This window comes from Nannobrachium achirus, assembly GCF_963921795.1.
Source record: "Nannobrachium achirus genome assembly, chromosome: 9".
Taxonomy (NCBI): Eukaryota; Metazoa; Chordata; class Actinopteri; order Myctophiformes; family Myctophidae; genus Nannobrachium; species Nannobrachium achirus.
The window spans coordinates 54,219,159-54,246,274 of record NC_137818.1 but is presented as its reverse complement, the minus strand read 5'-3'; the positions used below and the strand labels follow the sequence as shown (position 1 = coordinate 54,246,274).

General features: G+C 40.7%; 2 protein-coding genes across 2 annotated transcripts in view; one reads left to right on the top strand and one right to left on the bottom strand.

Annotated features, from left to right (window-relative positions):
• spo11 (SPO11 initiator of meiotic double stranded breaks) overlaps positions 1–25,839 on the top strand; it is a gene marked incomplete at both ends in the record, with an annotated part of 36,102 nt that extends 10,263 nt beyond the window's left edge. The window contains 11 exons of the mRNA XM_080733908.1: positions 1,127–1,215; positions 4,375–4,441; positions 5,623–5,731; positions 7,402–7,488; positions 8,598–8,628; positions 8,731–8,840; positions 9,857–9,956; positions 17,049–17,086; positions 18,759–18,835; positions 21,246–21,357; positions 25,720–25,839. Of these exons, the coding sequence (XP_080590034.1) occupies positions 1,127–1,215; positions 4,375–4,441; positions 5,623–5,731; positions 7,402–7,488; positions 8,598–8,628; positions 8,731–8,840; positions 9,857–9,956; positions 17,049–17,086; positions 18,759–18,835; positions 21,246–21,357; positions 25,720–25,839 (940 nt within the window). The remainder of the gene's footprint in view (positions 1–1,126; positions 1,216–4,374; positions 4,442–5,622; positions 5,732–7,401; positions 7,489–8,597; positions 8,629–8,730; positions 8,841–9,856; positions 9,957–17,048; positions 17,087–18,758; positions 18,836–21,245; positions 21,358–25,719) is intronic.
• Positions 1–27,116, bottom strand: part of LOC308291714 (peroxisome proliferator-activated receptor gamma-like) — a 163,466-nt gene that overhangs the window by 103,586 nt on the left and 32,764 nt on the right. The window lies entirely within an intron of this gene.

Sequence of the window (27,116 nt, the reverse complement as noted above, 5' to 3'; positions counted from 1 at the left end):
GTTGAAGTATCAATAGTGCACTGTAGATGTACTCCGTTACAAGTAGATGTCCAGAATTCAAAATGTTCTATGACAGTATTGGCACCAAAATGTACTTAAAGGAGTATTTCACCCCCAAAATGACTTTTTTTCTATTGATTAGTCATGCCATGGAGACTAGAGTTCAATAATATTTTTTGTTTTTTGTCGCATTCCTAAGACAAAAATGTGATAACAATAAATTTACCCCCATTCATTCCGGATGGTGACCCGTTTCGAAACGGGTCACCATCCGGAATGAATGGGGGTAAATTTACTCGAATCAAATTTTTGTCTTAGGAATGTGACAAAAACCAAAAAATATTATTGAACTCTAGTCTCCATGGCATGAGTAATCAATAGAAAAAAAGTCATTTTGGGGGTGAACTACTCCTTTAAAGTACCAAAAGTAAAATTAAAAAATGTTTGAAAATAGCAGATCTTCAAGCTCACAACGCGTCGCGATTGTGAGCTTGTAGATCGGCTATTTCCAAAAGGCCTAGGTGTGAAAGAGGGCTAAAGTGGTTCATGTATGTTTTATAATATTATAATTTATGTCTACAAAGTAACTAGTAACTACATTTTTCAAATAATTGTAGTGGAATAAAAGCACAATATTTGGATCCAAGATGTAGTGGAGTAGAAGTAAAAAGTATTGGAAATTGGAAATACTCAAGTAAAGTACAAATTACTCAAAAGTGTACTTACCGTAATTGCTGGACTATAAGCCGCACCTGATTATAAGCCGCACCAGCTAAATTTAGAACAAAAAACAAATGTTTACATGTATAAGCCGCACCTGACTATAAGCAGTTAGTAAAACGAACTAGTAAAACTTACTAACTGGCAGTTGTAAAAAATCTCTATATAAGCCGCACCCTTGTATAAGCCTCAGGGTTCAAAAAAATGGGAAAAAAGCCACGGCTTATAGTCCGGCAATTACGGGTAAGTACATTACTTAAGTAAATGTACTTATTTACTTTACACCACTGCATGTATGATCTGTGTGGAATTCTTTTCATGACCGCCTACCACCTCCACTGTTTTCCACTCCAGTTGTAAATTGATTTCTCTCTCTATATTCTTTTCATGATTTCCCTCTCTTTAGTTTTGTGGCCGACGTTGGTCTTTTGATGACGAGTGAGCCGAGCACTTCCACGATTCGCTGCGACTCTCCCACGTCTACCCATAAATTTGGTGAGAGGAAAAAACACTCACTCACACACACACACACACACACACACACACACACACACACACACACACACACACACACACACTGGTTGATACGTTTGCACAATCTGCAACCTTCCTGTGCATGGTTCTCTGAGTCTTTAAAGGAGTAGTTCACCCCCAAAATGACTTTTTTTTCCTATCGATTAGTCACGCCATGGAGACTTGAGTTCTATAATATTTTTGTGTATTTGTCGCATTCCTAAGACAAAAAAATTGATTATAGTAAATTTACCCCCTTTGATTCTGAATGGGGACCCAAATACAAGGCCCTGGATGGGGACCCAAATGCATTGGGTGAGAATCCCTTGACCCTAAATGTACCCCCAGTGATTCTGACACAAAAATCACAGGGCATCTTTTCCGGGACTTGGCAGAACACATAAAAGCATAACATCTGTTTGGCAGAGTGTGAGGGCTTGTGTGGGACAACATGGCATGGATGTGTTTGTAATGACAACTAGTAACACATCCATGAAAAATAAAAACACTTTTGACCACAACAAATAGTGTAAGAGCAATCGGCTTATAGGCTCCACTCTATGCTATGAGGGCTGCTGGGTTCTGCTGGGGAAACTGGACAACAGGGGCATTTCTGCCTAATAGACCCCATGGACAATATATGGATCAATATAAGTAGGAAAATGAGCCTAGAAGTGATTTAGGGAGGAGTTGTCCTTTAAGTACAACTGAAAGTAAATAAAATTCCATTATTCATAGGAGAATGTCAATATCACTCTGTGGACATAACACTAGAGAGGTAGGTCACACAGATGAGGGCAGATTCTGGGTTGTTGCCATTTGCAGATTTCTGTTCCCATTGAAGAGCTTTGGCAGAATCCTTTTGGTATGACCGCACCCTGATAAAACAAGAAAAGAAAAGTCAAATAAAAAAGGAGAGGAATATGTCTTTCTTTTCATTCTCCTCCTTCCCACTCATCTCCTTGCAAACACATTTCATTGAAACTGTCATGTATTGCACATGTACTCATGACGTGCATACAAGATATGGGATCATGTCAAAAACAGAAGTGAATATCTGGAGAGTCAACTCAAAACATCCCTAGCCTTTATATCATTCGACGTATAATCAATCCATTTCCCCCCATTTTCTCTCAAAGACCACTCTTTCTAACCTCAGACAAGAAGTGATCCTTTCCATGTAAATAAAAAATATCAGAGACTTATTCAAAGCACATTTTCTGCAGACAGCGGCTCCGCCTGGATCCATTTCCATGATGGCCTTTATTCCTGCTGCAATTAGGGACGGGACGATATGAACGTTTCATATCACGATTATTGTGACAAAAGAGGTCGCGATTTACGATATTATCGCGATAAACAAAATCCATTATCCTGGGGCGGAACATTTGCCAAAACATAGCAGATCTACAAGCTCACAACGCGTCGCAATGCGACACGTTGTGAGCTTGTAGATCGGCTATGTTTTGGCAAAGACATTTCATAGAGAGTGAAAAAACACTGTATTAAATATGTAGATTATAGGTACCTTTTACCAATTATAGAGGGTTTAAGTGGTACTGGATATGCAGCTCTGCAAATAAAAGGTGAATTGAACCCAGTGCATGACAGAGGATGATATCACTATAAATGAAATCTGCTTATCATCCCATCCCTAGCTGCAATACATATTTTCAAAAGGTATATCTGTCACTTAATTTGGTACGAGCCTCCAGATCCAGAACTAAACAGCTCCTTGGTATTTGTAAACTTAAAATCTGGTGTATTTTCTGCCAGACAGACGTCATTCCAGAAAGTTTGGATACCTGAAACAACCCTAAAAGACATGATAGTGGTTTGCTTCTCTTTCATCACAATTCCTCCAGCATGTTTGGGGTATTCCCAAATACCCTTTGATATACCTTTCTGAGAAAAAGAAAAGTGTGGCTGTTTTTTCCCAGCAGTTGTTGTTTTTCCAGCAGAATTCTCACCAAGTATTGGAACTTGTTGGTTTCTACTGTGTTTTACAAATATTCCACCATTATACACTGTATATCGTCACTGTCGGGCGGAAACCTCGTATCTCCAAGTATCAAATGTGTGAGTTTTTTTCGTAAGGTAAAGCCCTGCTTCATCATACAAGGCTCAAGGCTGTCGCGCGAAAGTAGTGAAAACAGCAGTGCGAGGCGTTGTGTGCTTGTAGATCGGCTGTTTTCACTAGTTTAAATCATTTTTAAGATGATAACTACAAAACGAATGGTTTTGGACATACAAGGTTTCCACCCGACAACGACGATACAGTATATACCTGTAGTTACACCATTATGTGTTTTTTCAATTTCTGAAATCGCATTATTTTGGAAAAGAATATCCCTCTTTATTGTTTGAATTGTTCCATTTTCCCTGGTTGAAATGCCATATCATTAGACTACCCATGTCAGTCTTTTAGATAGTTTTTTATATGTTTAACTACTTACTGTAAGTGACAATAGTAAACCCGGTCTGTAGGGTAAATTATAGAATTGGATCCAATTTATTTTTATTAGTATATTATATATTTTATTAGTACTGAACTTCGCTATAGATCACTGTATCTCAAGTAGGGCTGTCACAATATGACATTTTACATGACGATTAATTGTCACTCAAATAATTGGCGATTAACGATTTAATTGTGTTTTTGTCGTTTATAATTACATTTCTGTTTGGCTTTTAGGCTTTGAAGTTGTACATGGTAGATATGACACAAAACCAGAAATTACTGACATATTTGACAACTTACTACTTAAAAAATTACTTTGATAGTGGAAATAGCCGATCTACAAGCTCACAACGCGTCGCGATGCGACGCGTTGTGAGCTTGTAGATCTGCTATTTCCACTATTTTTTTACATGGAAACGATTATGACGATTATGAAAAATAATCACGATTATGTCAAATAATCACGATTAGTCGATTATGTAATAATTGTGACAGCCCTAATCTCAAGCAAGTTTCAGGTCTCTGCCAGTAGATTTCTTAATTTCGTACTGAAATAAATGGAATACAGTTGCCTCCTTGAAAACAAAAACAAAAACACACGGGTATAGTCTGGGTCATAAAAATGCCAGACGACCGTCATGCTCCTTTAAAATTGTTTTGTTTTGTTTTTCTACTTGTAGCACAGCTTGTCAAGATCCTGGAAGTCGCCTATAAACTCATCCAGAGCGACTCTTATGCAACGAAAAGGTGATTTGTCCTGCATTTTCAAATCTGCACATTTAAAATGCAACTCAGTACAGCCAGTTTAACAATGTTTAACGTCTATTTTGACCATGTCATTATAGGTGAAAATCTTTTAAGTCTTGCTGCTTGTAGAGCTGTTATTTTTTCTGTCCGACAGCAAGGCTCAAGTAGGGCAAGTGGTCTAGTGGTTAACTCATTTGCTGCCATGGCCGAGGAGCCCGAAAAAATCCCGTTGTACGGCCCTGCCATGCCCGAGGAACCCGAGAATTTTGAAAAAAAAAATCCCCAAAAAATGTAGTAGGCATGATAGCGATCGCGAAATTGCATGTTTAACCCCCATAGCAACCCCATCTTTCAAACATGGCAGCCATCTTTGTTTACATTTTAGGAAAACATAATGGCTGCTATCTCATGAATGCCTGAACGGATTTCCATTCGGATTTTTTTGTTTGAAAGCTGTGAGCAATGTGGACACACGTGGTGCATTATCTAGGCATGGGTGTGCATGATCCGTGCACTATGAATTACATGGAAGTCTATGGAGACAGATGGCATATGAAAGTACGAAGGTATTGTTAAATGGCAGCAAATGAGTTAAGCCAAACCATATAGAATCAGCAGCTTGGTATTGACTTTATGTATTCAATTCATTCATAGGGATGGGACGATACACAATATTATCATTTATCGTGATAAAAAACACTCACGATAATCGTATCGTGGAGATTTAATTTATCGTGATATCGTCCTCCGTCATGCACTGGGATCAATTCACGTTTTATTTGCCAAGCTGCATACCACTTAAACATTCTATAATTGGTAAAAGGTACTGATACAGTACTGTATTTTCCCATACAATATTATGTAATATACGTACTTGATACAGTCTTTTTTCACTCTCTATCAAATGTCTTTGCCCAAAAATAGCCGATCTACAAGCTCACAACGCGTCGCGTTGAGAGCTTGTAGATCTGCTATTTTTTGGCAAATGATCTGCCCCAGGATAATGAATTTTGATTATCGCGATAATATCGTAAATCGCGATTTCTTTTGTCACAATAATCGTGATATGACATTTTCATATCGTCCCATCCCTCCCTATTCATTTATAACGAAGCATGTTAAACAGTGTAACATTTGCCAAAGTTGCCCTCGACGGGATGATTTTTGCCATGTTTCTACAGGGAAATCTATTACATGGCCCCAAAGCTGTTCTCCTCTCAGAGAACAGTGGATGCTATCGTGGATGACATCTCCTGCATGCTCAGGGTACCCAGGAGGAAACTCCATGTGGTATGTTTTGGATATGCCGTGTGTAACCAGAACAATGGATGTGTGGTGGTGGTAGGGCTGGCCCATATGGACACAATCAAACACCACAATATTTTCTTTTTTAACAAATACCTCAATGTCGAAAATAATATGGTATTGTGATGATAATATGAATTTTGTCTTTTAAATGGAGAAATCAGCGAGCTTGTAGATCAGCAAGGAGATGTCTATCGGTCTGTCCTATACCCGGTTCTCCCTCTGTGGCTGGAGCAATTGGTCTGAATTTACACACGGGCATTGACCATAAGCATATCGTCACTGTCTGGCCAAAACCTCCATTTTTGAAGTTTTTGATTTTTTTTTGGCATAGATCAGGGCTATTGAACACCATTTACAGCTGAGTGTTGGTTAAAATAATATTGAACAAATGGAAAGTAGTAAAAAGTGCTTGGGACAAAACCTCCCAACACCACACTTTCTGCCAAACCAGCTAACTCCACCCGATTGGCCCTCTCTTTTTTTTAAATAAATAAATAAATATGTGCTATTGAACACCCTTTAAGTCTGTGTGTCGGTTAAAATAATATTGAACCATTGAAAAGTAATAAAAAGCCCTTCGGTCAAAATCTCCTAACTCCACTTGAGCTCATTTTCCCAAAAATGAACATTTTGGAGTTAGGAGGTTTCGGCCCAACAGCAGAGATATGAACTTAACGCTGTTTATTAGCGTTGTTATGTACACACAACACCGGAGATTCTATCATCTCCATGGTTACTATGGTTGTAGCCCCCCAAGCTATGGGATGATCGTCTGCAGCCTCACACTGCAGTACTACGCATTTGTTTACTGCTGCTGTCCACGGGGACTACACTCAAGGCGCTAATGTCGTAAAATGCACCGTTACAAGTCTGTAACTCTGACAGTGTGCAAATGGAACCAAATAGATCCATTAGGGTCCATTTTGTTCCATTTGCACACTGTCAGAGTTAAGGGGACACCTTTTGATTTAGTTGTCCCAGGTCCCCAAGGGCTCTGAGTCTATAGGTCCCCTCCTTTTTTCCCTCAACACCAAATCATTTCTTTTCCGCAAATAGCCTAATCTACAAGCTCACAATGCCTCGTATTGCGGCGCGTTGGGAAATAGTAGATCTGCTGTTTTCCCCCCAGAATAGGGGACGCTACAGCTCTAGTGGTTGAGTGATTGAGACCGGCACCTTTTCCATATGACAGTATTTACAATACATATCGCCCAGCCCTACGTGGCGCTGGTGGGGAAGGTTGTGTGTGTGAAAAGAGTTAACGCTCACACGTGTATTAAAAAGCCTGTAGCAAAACTTTCTTTTGAAATGCTTTGTTATGATGAGTTCAAGTCCAACACATGTAACGCGTTAGTGCAAGTTTGGTGTTTTTAAGAACTCGCTCTCTGCCTCGCATATCTCAGGGAAACACCTGTGGAACAATAACTCTCTTATGGTTCTCGTGATCAAACGGCAATTGAATTAGACTTGATTCAAAGAGGCGGTGTGTGTGTGTGTGTGTGTGTGTGTGTGTGTGTGTGTGTGTGTGTGTGTGTGTGTGTGTGTGTGTGTGTGTGTGTGTGTGTGTGTGTGTGTGTGTGTGTGTGTGTGTGTGTGTGTGTGTGTGTGTGTGTGCGCGTGCGCGCGTGCGTGTTATGTGTAACCTTCACCAGTTGGCCACTTCGAAAGGATTCATCTCAGGCGACCTGTGTTACTTGGAGGAGGACGGAACCAAGGTTGACTGCCATTCACGCTCCACAGTACGTTCCTATACACCAGTATGAGACAAATACGTTTGACATGAGAATATGGGTAACATGTCATTAGGTCAAACACCCTTTGGATCGACCACCAAACTCTAACCCAAACCCTAATCTCAGTAAAACTATGCCTAACTCTAACCCTAACCCTAAACCTAACCTCAGTAACCGTGACGTGGGTGATTATCTAACCTGCCGACGCTGTTCGACCCAACGGGTCCCCGAGAATATGAGACCGGGAACATGTTATTACGCATTATTACTTTAAACATTATGTTATGCTTTAACTATTAAAAAAAGCAGATATACAAGCTCACAATGCGCTGTACAGATGATAGTTTCGGCACGCACGTTGCCCAACGTGCGTGAGCATAAATGAAGCATGAGTCAGACATACAGTATATTACACTAGTAAGACGCCTCAGGGCGACATGTGACCTCGCCCTAAAGGGCAAGGTTGCGCCAGTTCTTGGTCATCTGGCCAGTGATGTATATCGGACCAGTTACCCATATATGGAGATCCATGTACTACTGTACTGTATATAGTACATCCCTTTTATGCCCATACATGGAGATCCCTGTCTGAACCAGCCACACAGATATGGGCTGTCTTCCTCCATATATGGGCATTCCCATGTTAGATATGAGCTTAATATTGATGAAATCAGGGATCGCCATATATGGGCACAATGACATAACAACATACAATATCTTTTATGCCCATAAATGGAGATCCCTATCTGAACCAGCCACACAGATATGGGCCATGTCTTCGCCATCTGGCCAGTGATATATATATCGATGACATCAGGGATCTTCATTCTGGGGAATACCCATACGTATATGGACTTTTATATAGGTGATGTCACCTGTGATATCACCTGTGATGTCACAGTGATGTGTCAAGGGAACCAAGACTGTAAAAATGTGTACACACACATCCACACGTCTACACGGACGCGGACAAGCTGTGACATTTCTCATGGTAAACTGCGACCTTCGGTCCCAATAATGTGCTCCGTCTGTCTGGCCACAATCCACTGCAGGCTACACCAATGTTTATTCATAATGTGTGTCATGCATTCATATTCATGTCTTTTCTTTTTCAGCCCGTTTCATCAAATGTTTCCGGAATCAGCAGTATCCTTTTATTATATTTGCTCAGGACTTGCAGTATGTTTGTTTTACACAGAAATATAATATCTTAGCCATGATGGACTTGTTCAACTTGACCCATAACAGATATTACATCCTCGGCTAAGTTCGTGTTGATCGTGGAGAAGGACGCCACCTTCCAAAGGCTGTTTGATGACGACTTCTGCTCCAAAATAGGACCATGCATCATGATCACAGTTTGTCTATATTTTTATTTCCTACTGTTGCTTTGATGGTTTTTGAATTATTTGATAACAGGGATGGGACGATAAGTGATATTATCATTTATCGTGATTAAAAACTCACGATAATCGTATCGTGGAAGTCTCATTTATCGTGATATCGTCCTCCGTCATGCACTGGGATCAATTCACCTTTTATTTGCCAAGCTGCATATCCGGTTCCACTTAAACCCTCTATAATTGGTAAAATGTACTTATAATATACGTACTCGATCGAGTCTTTTTTTCACTCCCTATCAAATGTTTTTGCCAACAAATAGCCGATCTACAAGCTCACAACGCGGCGCGGAGCTTGTAGATCTGCTATTCTTTGGGAAATGTTCCACCCCGGGATAATGGATTTTGATTATCGCGATAATATCGTAAATCGCGATTTCTTTTGTCACAATAATTGTGATGAGACATTTTCATATCGTCTCATCCCTATTCTTTATTTCACTTTTTAACTTTACTTTACTTTTACTTTATTTGTTTATTTAGACAGGACAGTACCAGTTCATGGACACAGAGATTATGACATATTGCATAATACAACATACAAGATCCTAGTGTAAACCAGCCGGAGTTAGCTTAAAGCTAAATTTCATCCGTTGTCCTCAGAACATAAAACAAGAAACAAAAAACAAAACAAGACTAACAAAAACAAGATCAGAACAGTACAGGGCGAACAACAACACAACAAAAATAAGGTGCTTGGCGCAACCGCGTGCCTAGTGCGACAAGGTGCCTAGTGCCAGAAGTAAATTAAAAACCACACAGGAGAGACTAACCTGGCAGAGTAATTCGTACAGGCATCAATTATTTTCTTATAGGTGGTTACATGTTTGTGAGCGTTTTAGCCATTGCTTCAACTGCCCTTTAAAAGCACCCTTTTAACGACCTTGCGTGTGTGCCGTGCGTGCGTGTGTGTGTGTGTGTGTGTGTGTGTGTGTGTGTGTGTGTGTGTGTGTGTGTGTGTGCGTGTGTGGCAGGGCAAAGGCTTCCCGGATGTGGACAGCAGGCTGATGGTGCGAAAGCTTTGGGACACGCTGCACATCCCCTCCTTCGCTCTGGTTGATGCCGACCCCCACGGTACACATGGCGTTATCTGAGAGAGAGATGAAGCAATACTGTATAACATTGTGTTTCAGATTAAAAACCCATTTAGGGCCTAGAATTATTGAATGTTTTAACCAGTGAAAAATAGCAGATATACAAGCTCACAGCGCGGCACCGAGTGCCGCGCTGCGAGCTTGTAGATCTGCTATTTTTGAAAAAAGTCGTGAAAATGTGTACAAATCTTTGAATATGTGTATTTTCAAAGTGAATGTTTTTGTAACTCAAATTTTGCTTCTGGGGGGTCCCTGAAACTAAATATTTTGAGATGCGGGTCCGTGGCCAAATAAATATAATTTTGGGGGTCCTTCACATGAAAAGGTTTGAGAACCACTGACATAGTAGTCTCTCAAGAGCAGACTAACTGAGCTCCAGTTAAGTGAAAAGGACCTTTTCTTTGACGATGGCTGATTGCAGATTGCTGACATGGAATCATAGGTTTTTCAAAAAGTCTTGGAAGGATTCAAAAGACACTTATAGAATCGGGTCAAAATTCTAATTTTCACGATTTTTCTAAAATAGCAGATCTACGAGCTTGTATATCTGCTATTTTTCAATAGTTAAAGCATGAAATAATAATACACAATAATGTGTACCCGTTCTGAATGGGTTAAACTTTTATAGATTTCATGGATAGTTTCATAGATTAGTTTGACAAGCATTATCAAGTTGTATTCATGTTAATGTGTAGCTTCGTTTTGAGCTTACAGATATTTTTGGCTAAGGTTCTCTTCAGTATAGGGATGCTATAGGGTTCAAGTGGTTAGTGTGAAAAAAGAAAGACAAAAGGTACTATCACACAAAGATTTGGCGGCTTCCCTGCAGTAACTTTGAGGACCCCCTAGGGCAGAGGTTTTCAAAGTGGGTGACGGGGCACCCTGGGGTGCCGTGACAGCAGTCCAGGGGTGCCGCGAGATAATTTGATAATAGTTGGAATTTATTTGGACACAAAAAACATATTATTTAACTTGAAATACAACGTTATTTTCTACAACGTCAGTTCTAACCAAAATGTCTATTATCTCAATGTTTTCCTTGGAACATAAAAATAAAATATGCTATAAATATAAGGTGCTGGGAGTGAAAATTATGAATGTAATATAGGGGTGCCTTGGATGAAAGATACATTTCTAGGGGTGCCTTGAGCCCAAGAAGTTTGGGAACCCCTGCCCTAGGGGTCCCCCACCCTCTGTTGAAGACCTCTGCCTAGAGGCTAGGGTTTTTCCATTAATCGATTTTTAATCGAAATCCGGGTTTTTTCCTTTGGACGATTAAAAAAAAAAAGAAATCGTAAAATCGATTTTCACTTTAATTAGGGTAATTCTTACTCATTGGAGCCTTGCACAGGGCAAAAAAGTACACAGCCCGGTCCTCCTAAAGCAGGACGACAAGGTCCGACACCAAATTAATACTACTTTCTCTCTGATGTGTCATTTCTTTGATGCGCTCATCTTTCACCAGCCTCCAAGAGCTGGCTTGTTTTGGCTGTTTTGTCACTCACTATTGATAATGAAACACTAAGGACGCTAAGTTAACTTCTGTATGTGATTGTTGCGCAACTAAAGTTATTATTATTATTATTACCCTTATTGTTTTATCACATTTTGCTATTTGGCTATATAAAAAAATAAAAAAATAAAACAATAATACTTTTCTGAGAAATAAATCGAGATTTTATTTTTAGTCCACTTCGAACAACCCTACTAGAGGCTATCATGTCTTTGCCTTGGCTAACTCTTGGCTTCCTAAAGGATGATTCATAGTCAGGCGCCTCCGGCGTCGCACACCGAAAGCAGCCAACCTACAAGCTCACGACATGTGCAGCGCACATTGCGTGAGCTTGTACATCGCGTTGTGAGATCATAGATCAAGTATAATTCGGGCTTAACCCCTGTAGCTGGTAAAGTCAAGGCCTACAGGAATAATGTATTTTAAAGTCATTCTAAGATCAAAGAGTATTTGAATTGGTCAAACTAGCAATAGAATACAATGATTCAAAGCCTCTTCCATAAACCCTAATGCAGGGGTCTTCAACAGGGATCTGAAAACACGAATCGACATGAATCCAAAATACCCTGATGATTGTGCTGTCAAACGATGAAACTATATGGAATCTATGAAAAGGTTGTGGGGGTCACTGCTTCATCTCTCTCACAACTAAGGGGTCCTTGGCCTGAAAACGTTGAAGACCCCTGCCCTAATGTCTCGGATGTTTCACAAAAACAAAGGTTAAAGCCCCGATGAAACAGCACGAACATGGGTTTAGAAAGCTAATACCGAAACATCATTTTACATAATTTGTCCTAATGTTTAGGAAACAGAGCGCTATAGCGTGGCGGGCTCCATCCACGCCGTTTTGAGAAATCGCAGATTGTAGCCCGAACGGAATGCTTCAATCGCAAGTAGGGATGGGACGATACGCGATATTATCGTTTATCGCGATAAAAAACACTCACGATAATCGTATCGTGGAGATTTAATTTATCGTGAAATCGTCCTCCATCAATTCACCTTTTATTTGCTGAGCTGCATATCCGGTACCATTTAAACCCTCTCTAATTGGTAAAAGGTACTTATAATATACGTACTTGATAGTCTTTTTTTCGCTCTCAAACAAATCTCTTTACCAAAAAACCGATCTACAAGCTCACAAGATCGGCTATTTTTTGGCAAATGTTCCGCCCGGGATAATGGATTTTTATTATCGCGCTAATATCGTAAATCGCGATTTCTTTAGTCACAATAATCGTGATATGACATTTTCATATCGTCCCATCTCTAGTCGTGAGACATTTTATTGCTTTACTCCACGGAGACGACCTGAGCGGCGCGTCATGCCGGTGCGTCTGGCCGTGGTCTCCGTCCATGTGATTCTCTCCTCATCTCCTCCACCCAGGCTGTGATTGCTCCGTGATCCTCCGTCCCCCTCCCAGACCACTATCTCTCCCATCTGGTCCCATCTCACGGCAGAACCGGCGTTGCCAGATCTCGCGAGAGAAATAAGCAACCAGGCCCCGACGAAAACGAGCCCCTAAGAAGCGACTCTGGGCTACATGAGCACTTTAAACTAGGGGTGTAACGATTTAGTAACTGAATGAAAAAAATCGATTTTAATTTGCAATGATCTACTATATTGATATGCAAAAGCTTATATCATAACGTTTTGGCTTTGTATCGTATCGGTATAGTTTAAAATGCAGATAATCGGTATCGAATCGTTTTGCAGTGTAAATAATTGATTGTATGGAAACTAAGTATTTGTGCCTTGTTTTTAGCAATTTTAAGAGGGAAAATTAAAAAGGGGGTTTAATTACTTACATACAGCTACTCTTGGTCTATCGATAAATGTGTGTAATCTCTGTGTTCATGTCAAGGTGCGGGTTTGTCCATTATGTGTTGAAATATAACGTCCATGTATTTGCTAGAGAATCACAGTGTTTACTTATTTACATCCATAATAATAGATTTTTCCCTTAAAAACATGCACTATTGACATGTTTCACACAGATGTAATGTCTTTGCTAAATAGTTACTACATCAATTTTAAACCATTGAATCGAATCGTATCGTATTGCCATGAATTAACCAATATCGTCCATGTATCGTACCGTCAACCATGTATCGTGATGCGAATCGTATCGTTGTTAAAATGTATCGTTACACACCCCAACTTTAAACCTATGCGCATCGGCTGCATGAAGACAGCGCATCACACCGCGATGCGTTGCGAGCTTGTAGATCTGCTATTTTCAAGATTTCTTTTTTTTTTTACATTTTAACTACACAAATCTTGTATGGGGGGTCCCTGGCATAACACATTTTCAGATGAGGTTCTGCAGACAAATGTATATTCATTAGGGAGGTGGGTCCATGACATAAAACAGTTTGAGAAACGCTGGTTTAAACAACATTACACAGCACGCCCAAAAAACTTCTGGTATTTACAAGCGACTGCAGAAAAACTAAGGCCAAAGTTGTCTCTTATAACAGTGGTTCTCAACCTGTGGGTCGGGACACCCAGGGGGGTCCCCAGATGATTAACTTAACGTGCAGCATTTTTTTCTCAACAGTAAACAAACCAACATAAAGTTTAAGTGTATAGAGGGTTTATGCACATTTCTAAAGTGACAATTTAAGGACTTTTTAATACCTCTAAAATGACAAATTAAACATGGGCCAAATTGTCAAATATTAGAGGCAGAAATTGTGAAAATAGCCGATCTGCATGCTCACAACGTCTCGCGTTTGCGAGGCATTGTGAGCATGTAGATCTGCTATTTTTACAATAGAACTGTTATACAGAATGTAATGCCTCAACTCTTAGTGCTTATAGCAGGGGTTTTCAAAGTGGGTGACGGGGCACCCTGGGGTGCCGCGAGATCATTTGATAATAAATGGAATTTACTTGGACACTTGAAGAAATATTCAGTATCATTTTAAACTTGAAGTACACACTTATTTTTAGTCAGTTCTAACCAAAATGGCTATTGGCCGGGTTTCCCAAAGCGATCTTAAGCTTTAGGATGGTCATAAGACCCATCGTAGCAGCAAAACTGTTATGAAGGCTCCTGTCAATCAAGGCTACGACGGCTTTCAGGAAACCGGTCGAGAGTGTACAATGGAACTAAATGGGCTGCTACGATGGGTGAGCACACCTTAGGAATGACTGCAGAAAACCCATCGTAAGGTCTCCAGGACGATCGTAGAAGAACCTGTGAAGGCTCCTGTCAATCACGCAGACCTGTCTTACGAAGGTTTTTTTTAAAGGTGACCTGGGGCGCCCTTAAACCCTTTGTAGTGAAGCTGATCACTATAAGTATAACTATAAAAGTATATAAAAAATCGATCTAAGTCAAGTGGATGGCAGAGTAGCTAGCTTAGGCTACACACCTGCTATAAAAATAAGTAATATAGTGAGGGGAAAAAAAGAAAGAAAAAAAAAGATGAACTATATATTTGTTATGTTATGCGTCTGTTGGGTTGCTTGAGAGAGCGCACCACAACACAAATACTTACATAAAAATGAAGAGCTCCCCATTCGTTCTCAAAGTGTGGTCCGGGGACCCTTGGGGGTCCCCAGCTAAATGATATATAATACTACACGGAAGCGGGGATAGAACCCGGAGTTTCCACTTGTCAGTCCAACACACAAGCCATCGTGCCAATCGAGCGCTGAATTTTATTGGCAGGGCTGTTGTATTTAGTTAGGAAGTTATATGAACCAAATGGACCCTCATCAGGGGTATGTAGCCTGCTATGTGCATGTATAAATGGGACCATTTAATTGTACAGTACACTCTCTGAGTTACACCCATGATGAGGGTTCATTTGGTTCCTACTTCCACCTTATTGACACCGCTGTTGGCTTGGCGGACTGTATGTTAGACTGATGAGTCAAAGCCTCGGGTTCGATTCCCGTTTAAGTGCATCGCCACATATCAAGGACCTCTTGGGGTCCCCGGACCCACTTTAAAAATCAAAGCTCTATAATATAGTCTCATGGTAGCTTATATAAATATTTAGGATGATTTAGAAGAACAGTTAAGTCGCAGTTTAAAATTAAAACAACTAGGCTATTTTGTGCAGCCGTTAAATCTTCCAAGTAGAGTTTAAAATAAAAACAAGGGGTCTGTGTGGTCAGTTACCAACAAGTTTGTTAATTTTCTACTTCTTTCTTGCGGGGCGAGTACAATCACACAACAGCTGAAATTCATTTGCGAGCGCAGCTGGTTGTGGGGATCAATCAGGACCCAGAGCCATTCAAGGAGAGTCGGTGCAGAGTTGCATCATCTCCGTTCACATGGGGGCAGAGTTGGCAGAACTCTCTAATACAAGGCTCTGGCCAGCTTAAGGGCAAGCGTAGTCTTTTTTGAGAGAGGCGCGTTTGGGAAACAGCTTTGTCGTCGTACCGGAGTGTCCTACGACGGGCCTGTACGACTGCGCTTTGGGAAACCCGGCCATTATGTCAACGTTTTCCTCGCAACATAATCACTAAAATATCGTCACTGTCAGGCAGAAACCTCTGTACATTTTATATATGTTAAATACAAAACGAACGGTTTTGGACATACAAGGTTTGCACCCGACAACAACGATATGCTATAAATATAAGGTGCTGGGAGTGAAAATTATGATGTAGGGGTGCCTCGGATTAAACATATATTTATGGGGTGCCCTGAGACAAAAAAGTTTGGGAACCCCTGGCTTATAGGGTGGGGGTCCCCACCGTCCCCTGTTAAAATATGATTATTTTTGGGGTCACAGCCTGAAAAGGTTGTGAACCACTGGCTTATAATAAGCGGACCTGGCAACGCTAGGCAGGACACACGTGTCCTGCGTTACTCTAGTCTGTTCTCTGCTCCGTTACATGATGTCTGAGAGGATATAACCCATTTAGAACGGGTACACAACTACACATTATTGTGTATCATTATTTTATGCTTTAACTGTTGAAAAATAGCAGATATACAAGCTCACAGCGCGGCACAGAGTGCCGCGCTGCGAGCTTGTATATCTGCTATTTTTGAAAAATCGCGAAAATTAGAATTTTGACCCGATTCTATAAGTGTCTTTTGAATCCTTCTAAGGTTTTTTGAAAAAAATCCTATGTTTCTATGTCAGCAATCTGGCCAGCCATCGTCAAAGAAAAGGTCCTTTTCACTTAAATGGAGCTCAGTTAGTCTGTTCTTGAGAGACTACTATGTCAGTGGTTCTCAAACCTTTTCATGTGAAGGACCCCCGAAATTATATTTATTTGGCCACGGACCCCCATCTCAAAATATCTAGTTCCAGGGACCACCCAGAAGCAAAATATGAGTTACAAACGTTCACTTTGAAAATACATATACCGGTAGTCAAAGATTTGCACACATTTTCACGACTTTTTCAAAAATAGCAGATCTACAAGCTCGCAGCGCGGCACTCGGTGCCGTGCTGCGTGTGAGCTTGTATATCTGCTATTTTTCGCTGGTTAAAGCATTCAATAATTCTAGGCCCTAAATGGGATAATTGCTCCGGCGTGGTGGTGGTGATTGCAGTGTCTCTCTCTCTTTTGTTTTCTTTCCTCAGGCATTGAGATCATGACTATCTACAAGTATGGATCACTGGTGAGTTATTCCTGTGCTGTATTTTATCCGGTGTGGCCTGGTCAGTGTCTCTGTGCGCTAGAAATATGTAATTATGTCCTCTATAAGTGGGGGGAAAAAAGAAAGAAAAGGAACGGAAACGATCGTCCATCTCAAAATATTTAACCACTTAAACCCTATATATATACTTAGTTGACCGTTGGAGTCCCCCTGGGCTGTGTGCAAGGTCCGCTCCTTTTTTTCCTCTGCTCTTTGCCAAATGTTCACCCCAGAATAGGGATTGCTAGTGGTTCATAGTTAAGTTACATTATTGACATAACTCTATAAAACATTGGGTGTGTATGTAGGCTGTATTTGGAAAAAGTACTCACATTTTATACTTAAAGGAGGACTTTGCCACTTTTCAACCCATCTTCATATAATAGGTCCTCACTAATGTTCATAATAAAATAGCACAATTTTTTTCTACTCGGTCCAAGTCTCCTAGGAGAGCTGTGGGAAGTTCAGAAATCCATCGTCTTGTGACATCATAATTTTCCAAAAAATGTTTTATCAATATTTTTGAAAAAAATATTTTGATTTTTATTATCGCGAGAACAATGGCTTCCACTTTAACATTGCAACATTTCAGGAGTAGAAAGCCTGCATTTTCTATTAGCTTGGATTCCCAATCGATGATGTCACAAGAAGATGGGTTTCTGACCTGCCCACAACCCTCCACTGAGGAAAAAAATAAATAAAGAAAAGAAAAGCTATTTTTAGTGAGGACCAATTATATGAAGATAAGTGGTGAAGTACTCCTTTAAGTAAAAGTATCAATACTGCAACGTAGAAATACTCTGTTACAAGTAAAAGTAAGTACAAACGTAATGTACTTAAATTCCCAAAAGTAAAAGTACTCTTTATGCAGAATGTCCCATTTAAAGTTTTTAAATGTATACAAAATCTTTTGAAAATAGCAGATCTTCAAGCTCACAATGCGTTGCATCATGACGCATCGCAAGCTTGTAGATCGGCTATTATCAAATGGCCTAAATGTATATTGGGCTGAAGTGGTTAATGTATGTTTTGTGATAATAATCCAAATCTACAAAGTTAAGTTTTCAAATAATTGTAGTGGAGTAAAAGTACAATATTTGGATCCGAGATGTAGTGGAGTAGAGAGGTAGAAGTATTGGAAATCGGAAATAGTCAAGTAAAGTACAACCACCTCAAAATTTTACTTATGTAACAGTTTTGGGGGGGTCCCCAGATGATTGGCTTAATGTGAAACATTGTTTTCTCACTCAACAGTAAACAAACCAACATAAAGTTTAAGTGTATAGAGGGTATCTGCACATTTCTAAAATGACAATTTAAGGACCTTTGAATACTTCTAAAATGACAAATTAAACATTGGCCAAATTGTCAAATATTAGAGGCAGAAATTGTGAACATAGCCGATCTACATGCTCACAACGCCTCGCTGCGCGAGGCGTTGTGAGCATGTAGATCTGCTATTTTCACAATAGAACCGTGTTATACCAAATGTAATGTCTCAACTCGTAGTGCTCGTCAGGGTGGGGGCGTCCCCAGTTAAAATATGATTATTTTGGGGGTCGCGGCCTGAAAAGGTCGAGAACCACTGCTTTACACCACTGCGTACGTGCATGCGTTTTTATTTCATTTGCACCGGGGTGTTTTCTTTCCACAGGCCATGTCGTTTGAGGCCCGCAGTCTGACCGTCCCCAGTGTCCTGTGGCTGGGCCTGCTCCCCTCTGACCTCCTGAGGTCTGGACTCAACCGCTCGCTACTTCCTACTTCCTCCCTCCATGTCTCTAATTGTGATTATATTCTGGGGACGGGTTAGATTGTTTGTTTTGGTTTCTGTTGCTGTTGCCCTCCGTTTTTTTTTTCTCTCTCTCTCTCTCAGGGGCGTCACAAGGGGGGGGGGAAGTGGGACTGAGTTACTAGGGCCCAAGCTGGAGGGGGGCCTTAATCGTTTTATACTTTAGCTATTGAAAAATAGCAGATATACAAGCTCACAGCGTGGCACCGAGTGCCGCGCTGTGAGCTTGTAGATACAAATACATATCATTGTGGGGGTCCTTCACATGAAAAGGTTTGAGCACCACTGACATAGAAAAAGGAGTTGAAATATTCAAAGACTTGCACAAACTTTCACGATTTTTCAAATATAGCAGATCTGCAAGCTCGCAGCGCGGCACAGAGTGAGCTTGTATTAGGGCATTAGCGACTTGTGATTTTTGCAAGTCGACTCGACTCAGTAAAAAGTTGAGTTGAAGTCGACTTTATCGTTTGATGACGTCATCACATCACACACGACCCCCCAATTCACCCTTTGTCAAGTCCCGCCCATTGTCCCGTCCCTCTTCACACCCATTGGTTGCAGTGTCTCGGTGGGACATTCGGTGGGACACTCCATCCACTACCATTCTAATTCAGTTGCTTGGTATTGTTATTCTGTGTGTTCAATTCTAATTTCAAACTTGGTTTCAGTCAAATGGAGCTGCAGTATAGTGACTCAGCATGTTTTTAAATGTTTTTATTTCTCCAAAAATTATGTTTTAGCAAATTCAACATCAAAAAGGCGGAACCAGGGTGGGACAAGGCAGATAGAGCCTGCTGGTTGGTCAATCAGGGACCAACCAGAAGGCTGACAAAGGGTGAATTATTTTGGGGCGTCCCCAGATGATTAACTTAATGTGAAACATTGTTTTCTCGCTCAACAGTAAACAAACCAACATAAAGTTTAAGTGGGTATCTTCACATTTCTAAAGTGCCAATTTAAGGACTTTTTAATACCTCTAAAATGACAAATGAAGCATTGTCCAAATTGTCAAATATATAGAGGCAGAAATTGTGAAAATAGCAGATCTACATGCTCACAGCGCCTCGCGACACGAGGCGTTGTGAGCATGTAGATCTGCTATTTTCACAATAGAAAGTTTTTATTTTTTTTAAATTCGACTTTCGACTTTCTCTGGTGGGAGTCGACTGTGTGTAATGAAGTCGACTGAGTCGACTTGTCAACTTTTTCGTTAATGCCCTAGCTTGTATATCTGCTATTTTCCCCCTATGAAGAACATTAGGGGCCCACAGCGAATCCTTGTACCCAGGGCCCAGAATTTGGTGTGACACCCCTGCTGTCTCTCTCTCCCCCTTCCGAGGAGGAAGTAGCTCTCCAGAGTATATTGGGTTTTAAGTATATATGCCCCGCTTTCAACGATCTTAGTTTCTTCCCTTTTTTTTTTACATTATAAGTAAAGCTTAATTCTAGTGTGGACGTTTTGCTCCTGCTAAGCATCCGCTTGAATGTATACGTGATCAAAGCCCTGCACAGTCTGTCCGGACATGGGATATTGTCCTGCATTTTAGTGGCTATGAAAGAATATCCGTCAACAGAAGAACATGCTGCTGCCATTACGCTGTGATTTATATTGACGGCTCGAAAATATGGCCAAAACCGTTACTCTTCACTCAGGAAATGTAGTGTTCTAACTCATCCAACGTATTCAGTCACAACACAAGCTCTTGTTAATAGTTTTCATTGTTTAAATGTTTCTAAAACCCACAGATAGACTAGCAAATGGCATCCCTATGGGCCTGTCATTATATGCAAACATTCTCCAACCAAGTTAAAAAAGAATCCTTTTAATTTGAGCTTGTAGATGGGCTATTTGCTACCGTATATCCTGCTTTTGCGTGTCACTCTCATGACAAAGTAAAGTAAGGCATTCATTTAGGATTTTTCTTTAGGTAAAAATATGGAGATGCAAGTGACGTTTTGTGACGATACGGTATATACGCAATATGTGCACAGCAGGGGTTTTCAAACACGATCACATCACAGACGCCCATATTGTTCATAAAGGCCATGCACCCCCATTTCAAATGATATATATAGGAACCCTGATGTATGAACATATATTTGTGATTATTTTATAATAATAACATAATAATAATCTAAATGTGTTCATAAGAAATAGAGTATTAGAGGTGTTTATTAAAATATTTTGTTGGAATAGTCAGTTGTGCATTTTTGGTTTTGTTATATTTTAAAGCTAATTGAATTAGAATGACTTTAACGTGGATGGGGAACCACTCCCCCAGACTCCAGTTTGAAAACCACTGATCTAAGGTTTGCCCAATGACCAGTTTTACTTGTATTTTCATTCAGGCTTCGGGTTCCTGCGACGGCCCTGATCCCTCTGACCGAGACAGACCAGCGCAAACTGAGCAGCCTGCTGAAGAGACCTTACCTCAGTAGCCAACCTGACTGGAAGAGAGAGGTGAGACAAGGGATGGACAATTATCCCCAAATATATTGTCACTGTCAGGCAGAAACCTCGCATCTCCAAGTTTCAAATTTGTAATTTTTTTTTTTTCGCGAAACAAAGCCCTGCTTCATCATACAAGGCCGCCGCACAAAAGTAGTGAAAACAACCGATCTTCAAGCACACAACGCCTCGCGGTGCGAGGCGTTGTGTGCTTGTAGATCGGCTGTTTTCACTAGTTTAAATCATTTTTAAAATGATAAATACAAAACAAACGGTTTTGGACATACAAGGTTTCCACCCGACAACGACGATATACAGTATCCAAACCCACATTTAGAAACGATAACCAACATTATTTGCTCATATGGGTTAATTGATTAATCAAAAAGCAGCTTTAAAAACAAATATATACAGTATATTTGCTTTTATTTCTTATATATATCAATGAACATTTTTAATAGATTGAAGACTTGGAACACTTAAATGTTGGAGCAACTCTCCAGTGTTTTCTATTTACCTGTGTTTTTAGCTTGAGGCGTGGTGGAACCTCCCTTTTTTACCACTTTTAAACCCATCCTATATTGTACAACGGCGGCATGTAAAAATAGTGAAAATAACCAAACTGCAAGCTCCCAACATGTCACATCACGACCCGTTGAGAGCTTGTAGATCTTTCATTAGAAAAAAGTAATAAAAAAATCGCACTGCACTCTGAAGGAAGCATGAACTCCGTTTGGGGCTCATCCCAGGTTGGCAGAGGGAGAGCAGACAGCAGAGCACAGGATTACAGCTTACGCAATTGGCACTGGGTGAAAAATGGGTTACAAAATAGTGGGATAAAAATGTATAAAAAAAAATAACACCCAGTGTGAAGTGAGCGGTGGTCGTGCTTGCATAATGTCTTCAGACTAGGATTTAAGTCTAGGATGTACAGGCTACAGACACACACACACAATGCTATGGCAAAACATGACATGTACAGGCTACAGACACACACACACGGCCATGCTATGGAGTGGTCTACCAGCGCTCACAAAATGTTAATCGTAATTGTAGCGAACATTTCAATAACTGTGATACTTACCTGAAATCATATCGCCCAGCCCTAGGTGAGGCCTATTGAAAATGATTACATAATAATACATTTTGAGGTACATTATTCGCTATAATGTTGCATAATCTTTTCAATTGTTTCACCTGTAAGAGAATAGCTGGATGAAATTAACTCATTTAGTGCCACCCCTTTCACCACTAGAGGGCGCCCAGTGGCCAGAGAAAATCCCATAGAGATATGCTGGTATATGCAGAAGCCCTGCAGCCATGACTTGCCTGAACACTTTCCTTTGTGCATGACTGCATGTACAGGAAGAGGATGAAGTTAGCTTGAAGTTAGCTATTGGCTACCAAGCATTTTAGAAGCCTTATTTTCGTCAACTTAGCCATGATTAAACCTTGCACACCTCATGCATGGGAAAAAAACAGAGAAGAATGAGCTCTGAAAAATCCAATGCAATCCAGAGTGGATTTGTGCAGTTTGTTCACAGCTTTCAAACAAAAAAATCCGATTGGAAATCCGTTCAGGCATTCTTGAGATAATCGCCCTTATGTTTTACATGTAATGTAAACAAAAATGGCTGCCCTGTATGTTAGATGGGGTTGTATGGGGGTGGAACATGCAAAATCGCGATTGAAATCATGTTCACCAGATTTGATGGGGTCCAAAAAAAAAAAAAAAAAATTCAAAAAATTTTTTTTCAAAAAAAAAAAAAAATTTTTTTTTTTTTTTTTTTTTTTTTTTTATATCCCGAACTTGTTCGGGATAGGCACCCTGTGATACGATCATATATCCCGAACTAATTCGGGATAGGCACTCAATGAGTTAACAGAAAGGTCATAATTATTTCCTCATTGTTGTCCACCCTCTTCCAACCACTTTCAACCTTGGCCTCCCCAGTTTGAGCGTTTAGACTCTAGAGCATACATGGGCAACTGGCGGCCCGGGGGCCACATGCGGCCCCCACATTCACTTAATACGGCCCGCAGGTTAATACTGGAATACTGATATAATATTGATTTCAGCTGTTACAATTCCAAACATGACCTGCTTTAATTCTGTCTATATTAGTAGCTTAATGACTAGTATTGTAGTATTAAAATGTATTTATCCAATGTTGGTATTTGTATTTAGGTTCATAAAGTTAACATGAGTATATAACTAAATGTGTTTGAAATGAAATCAAAATGTTACATTTCAGGATTCCAATACAAATATAACAACATATAATTCAGGATTCCAAGCAAAAATAGCCGATCTAGAAGCTCAAAACGCATCGCAGCACGATGCGTTTTGAGCTTGTAGATCTGCTATTTTTTTCCTTCTTTTGTATGAGATACTAGAAAGTAACAAAGTAGGACGTAAGCAATATGCAATGTGGCCCTCTGGAGTGAAGGTGGACATATAGTGGCCCTCACCATCATCAAAGTTGCCCACCCCTGCTCTAGAGCAATGATTTTCAAACATCATTCACTTTTTGACTTTTTTATTTGTATTTTTCTGGAGCAGTTTGAGTCATTTTCTTGTATATATCTGTTATTCAAAGCTTCTGGCCGATGCATACACTTTTAGAGACAAATTTATTTCGGTTTGGTTCGGGGAGTCACAAAATCTTGGCAGCACCGAACAGCCGAATTAATGACAGTACCCCCCCGAACCCTGAATGACATCATATTGTAGTTAAGATAGCCGAACCAAAATAAATTGGTCTCTAAAAGTGGAGTACGCATCAGCCCTTAACTCATTTGCTGCGATTTTAAACATAGCTGAACTCAGCAACTGCCAAATTGTCCTTACCTTTTAACGTGGGCACGTGCGCGCATCGCGCACGATCTGTCACTGTGCATGTATCATGTAGGTGGCGTGTAGACCCGACCACAGCTTTCGAATAAAACAATCCCATTGGAAAAAGACATGTTAGGCTGTATCTGCCACTGTTTACATAAAAACTAATGTAAAAGGCCGAGCTGTGCGCTATGGTCCTGCGTGGGCACGTTCGCGCACATATAGACGATCTGTGCGCAGATCATATGCCAGGCGGGTAAAAGACTCATAACAGTTTCCAAATTAAAAAAAACGCGTGAAAAAAGACCATTCTATGGCCGTGCAGCTCCTTCCTTTGTTTACATGCAAACCTATGGAAGCGGAGCTATGACGCGGCCTCAGACCGGATACGGAAACCTAGATCCGGTTAAAACAGGAAATGCGTCCGGATACAGTTAGGAGGCGGGTCTAAAGAGTCTGAATCGGCGATTAACTGCGATCATACTTTTAATTGTTTTATAATGATTCAAACGAATTAAATCTTCGGGTTGCTCGGGCATGGCAGGGCGGTACAGCGGGAAATCTTCGGTTTCGTGAGTTTTAAAAGGCAAACAGAAATCAAGTAATTTTCATTTACAGTATTTTCTGGACTATAAAGCGCACCTGACTATAAGGCGCACTGTCAATGAATGGTCTATTTTCAAACTGTTTTCATATATAAGGCACACCTGACTATAAGGCGCACATAATAGACGCTTATGCATCCAACAGATGGAGCTGTGCTAAAGGGAATGTCAATGTCAATGAATGATCCATATATAAGGCGCACTGGACTATAAGGCGCACTGTAGTTTTTTGAGAAAATTAAAGGCTTTTAAGTGCGCCTTATAGTCCGGAAAATACGGGTACACGTTCCAATGTTCAATGCCAGAAACAGTTAAATCATTCATCTCAAATGTTTATAGGAAGAATCAACAAAAATGTCGATGATGTTGATGGAAGGTGATAAACATGGGATATGTTGCACTGTTGCTCGGACCACGCTGACAGAGAAATGGGCAGTAGACTGCCAGAGACAAACCCTGGGCATGAAAAGCCCTGCCATAGCGTGTCGTTTAAAAGCCCTCCGATGGCGTGTAATTCTTTGTAATAGTTTAACCTGTTGCACCAGAAGCTGTCACACGCAAATAATTGGGAAACCATAGCCCTCTCTCTGTGTCTCCTGAGCTTTTTTAACCATACAGATGTGTTACAGGTGTGACACACCACTGAGGAATGTGTGTGTGTGTGTGTGTGTGGTGGGTGTGTGTGTGTGCGTGCGTGCGTGCATGCGTGCGTGTGTTTGTGTGTGTGTAAAGTGAGTGAGAGGGCTCTTAGCTCCCTGGTATTTAGGATACAAACAGAGATACAAGCAGCTCTGTTGTGAAATAGCTGCTGTAGATAAGAAAACACCTGGCTCTGCGTGGCGCACCGTGCATGGGCGTCACATGCGTGTCGTCTGTCTGGTGCATCTCTGGAGACTAGCGGAGTGCATGTTTGCTCTTGTCTTGTTGCAGATGGAACTGATGCAGAGGGAGGGAGTCAAGGCTGAGATCCAGTCCCTCATGGCCATCGCCCCCGACTTCCTCACCAGCGTCTACCTGCCCAACAAGCTGCGTTATGGAGGCTGGCTGTGATATGCATAGGCTGCCACCTTGTGGAAGAAGTTTGCTTTGCACCCGCAGTCTTGCACTCACAGATCTAGTTATAGAGGAGGAAAAAATCCTAAAAAAGAGCCTTAGTTTTTGAGGTACCCCTACCCGGGGTAGAACAAAACGCGACATAGTTTTTTCATATCTTTAGGATGTCCCCTTCATGAAATGGATTGTCCCAAGTTTTACTTTGACTGCAAAAGTCATGAAATTGATCCATGAAGGGACTCATCACATAGGCAAAAAAACGCCTATCCTGAAAGATGGAGTTCCAAGTCAATCCTTTGTCATTTTCTACCTGCAGGTTGTTTTTACCTCATACTTGCACAGATGGTCCACAGGTAGTGTCCTTACATCCCAGAACAATCAGAATGCAAAAATATGGTTCTGTTTTGAATCTGCAGCCTTTTATATAAGGACTTTCTATAGGCGGAAATTACATTTCTAAGGAATGTTCCCCTGTAAGTCTGGTGATAATCTTCTATAAGGGGTAGAACAAAACGCAACATAGTTTTTTCATATCTTTAGGATGTCCCCTTCATGAAATGCACTGTCCCGAGTTTTACTTTTACTGCCAAAGTCATGAAATTGTTCCATGAAGGGACTCACCACATACTGTAGGCAAAAATCGCCTACCCTGAAAGATGGGGTTCCAATTCAATCCTTTGTCATTTTCTACCTGCAGGTTGCTTTTACCTCATACTTGCACAGATGGTCTACAAGTAGTGTCCTTACATCCCAGAACAATCAGAATGCAAAAATATGGTTCTGTTTTGAATCTGCAGCCTTTAATATAAGGACTTTCTATAGGCGGAAATGACATTCCTAAGGAAGAATCCCCTGTGATCCTGGAGATAATCTTCTATAAGGGGTAGTACAAACCCTGACAGTGTTTTTACTTGTCCTCTTCATGAAATGGATGGTCAGTAGTTTTACTTTTACTGCAGAAGTCATGAAATTGATCCATAAAGGTACCCACCATAAAAAAGCCTACCCTGAAAGATGGAGTTCCAAGTCAATCCTTTGTCATTTTCTACCTGCTGGTTGTTTCATCTCATATTGCACAGATGGTCTACAGGTAGTGTCCCTACATCCCAAGGGGGGGGGGGCTCTCTCCATTCCGACATGTCGCCACTCCGAAATGGACTTCTTATTGTCGGAGTGGCGACACTCCCATGGGCCTAAGGTTTAGGGTTAGGGGTAGAGATAGGGTTAGTGTCGGAATGCAGACATGTCGGAAAGGAGACATGTCGGAGTGGAGA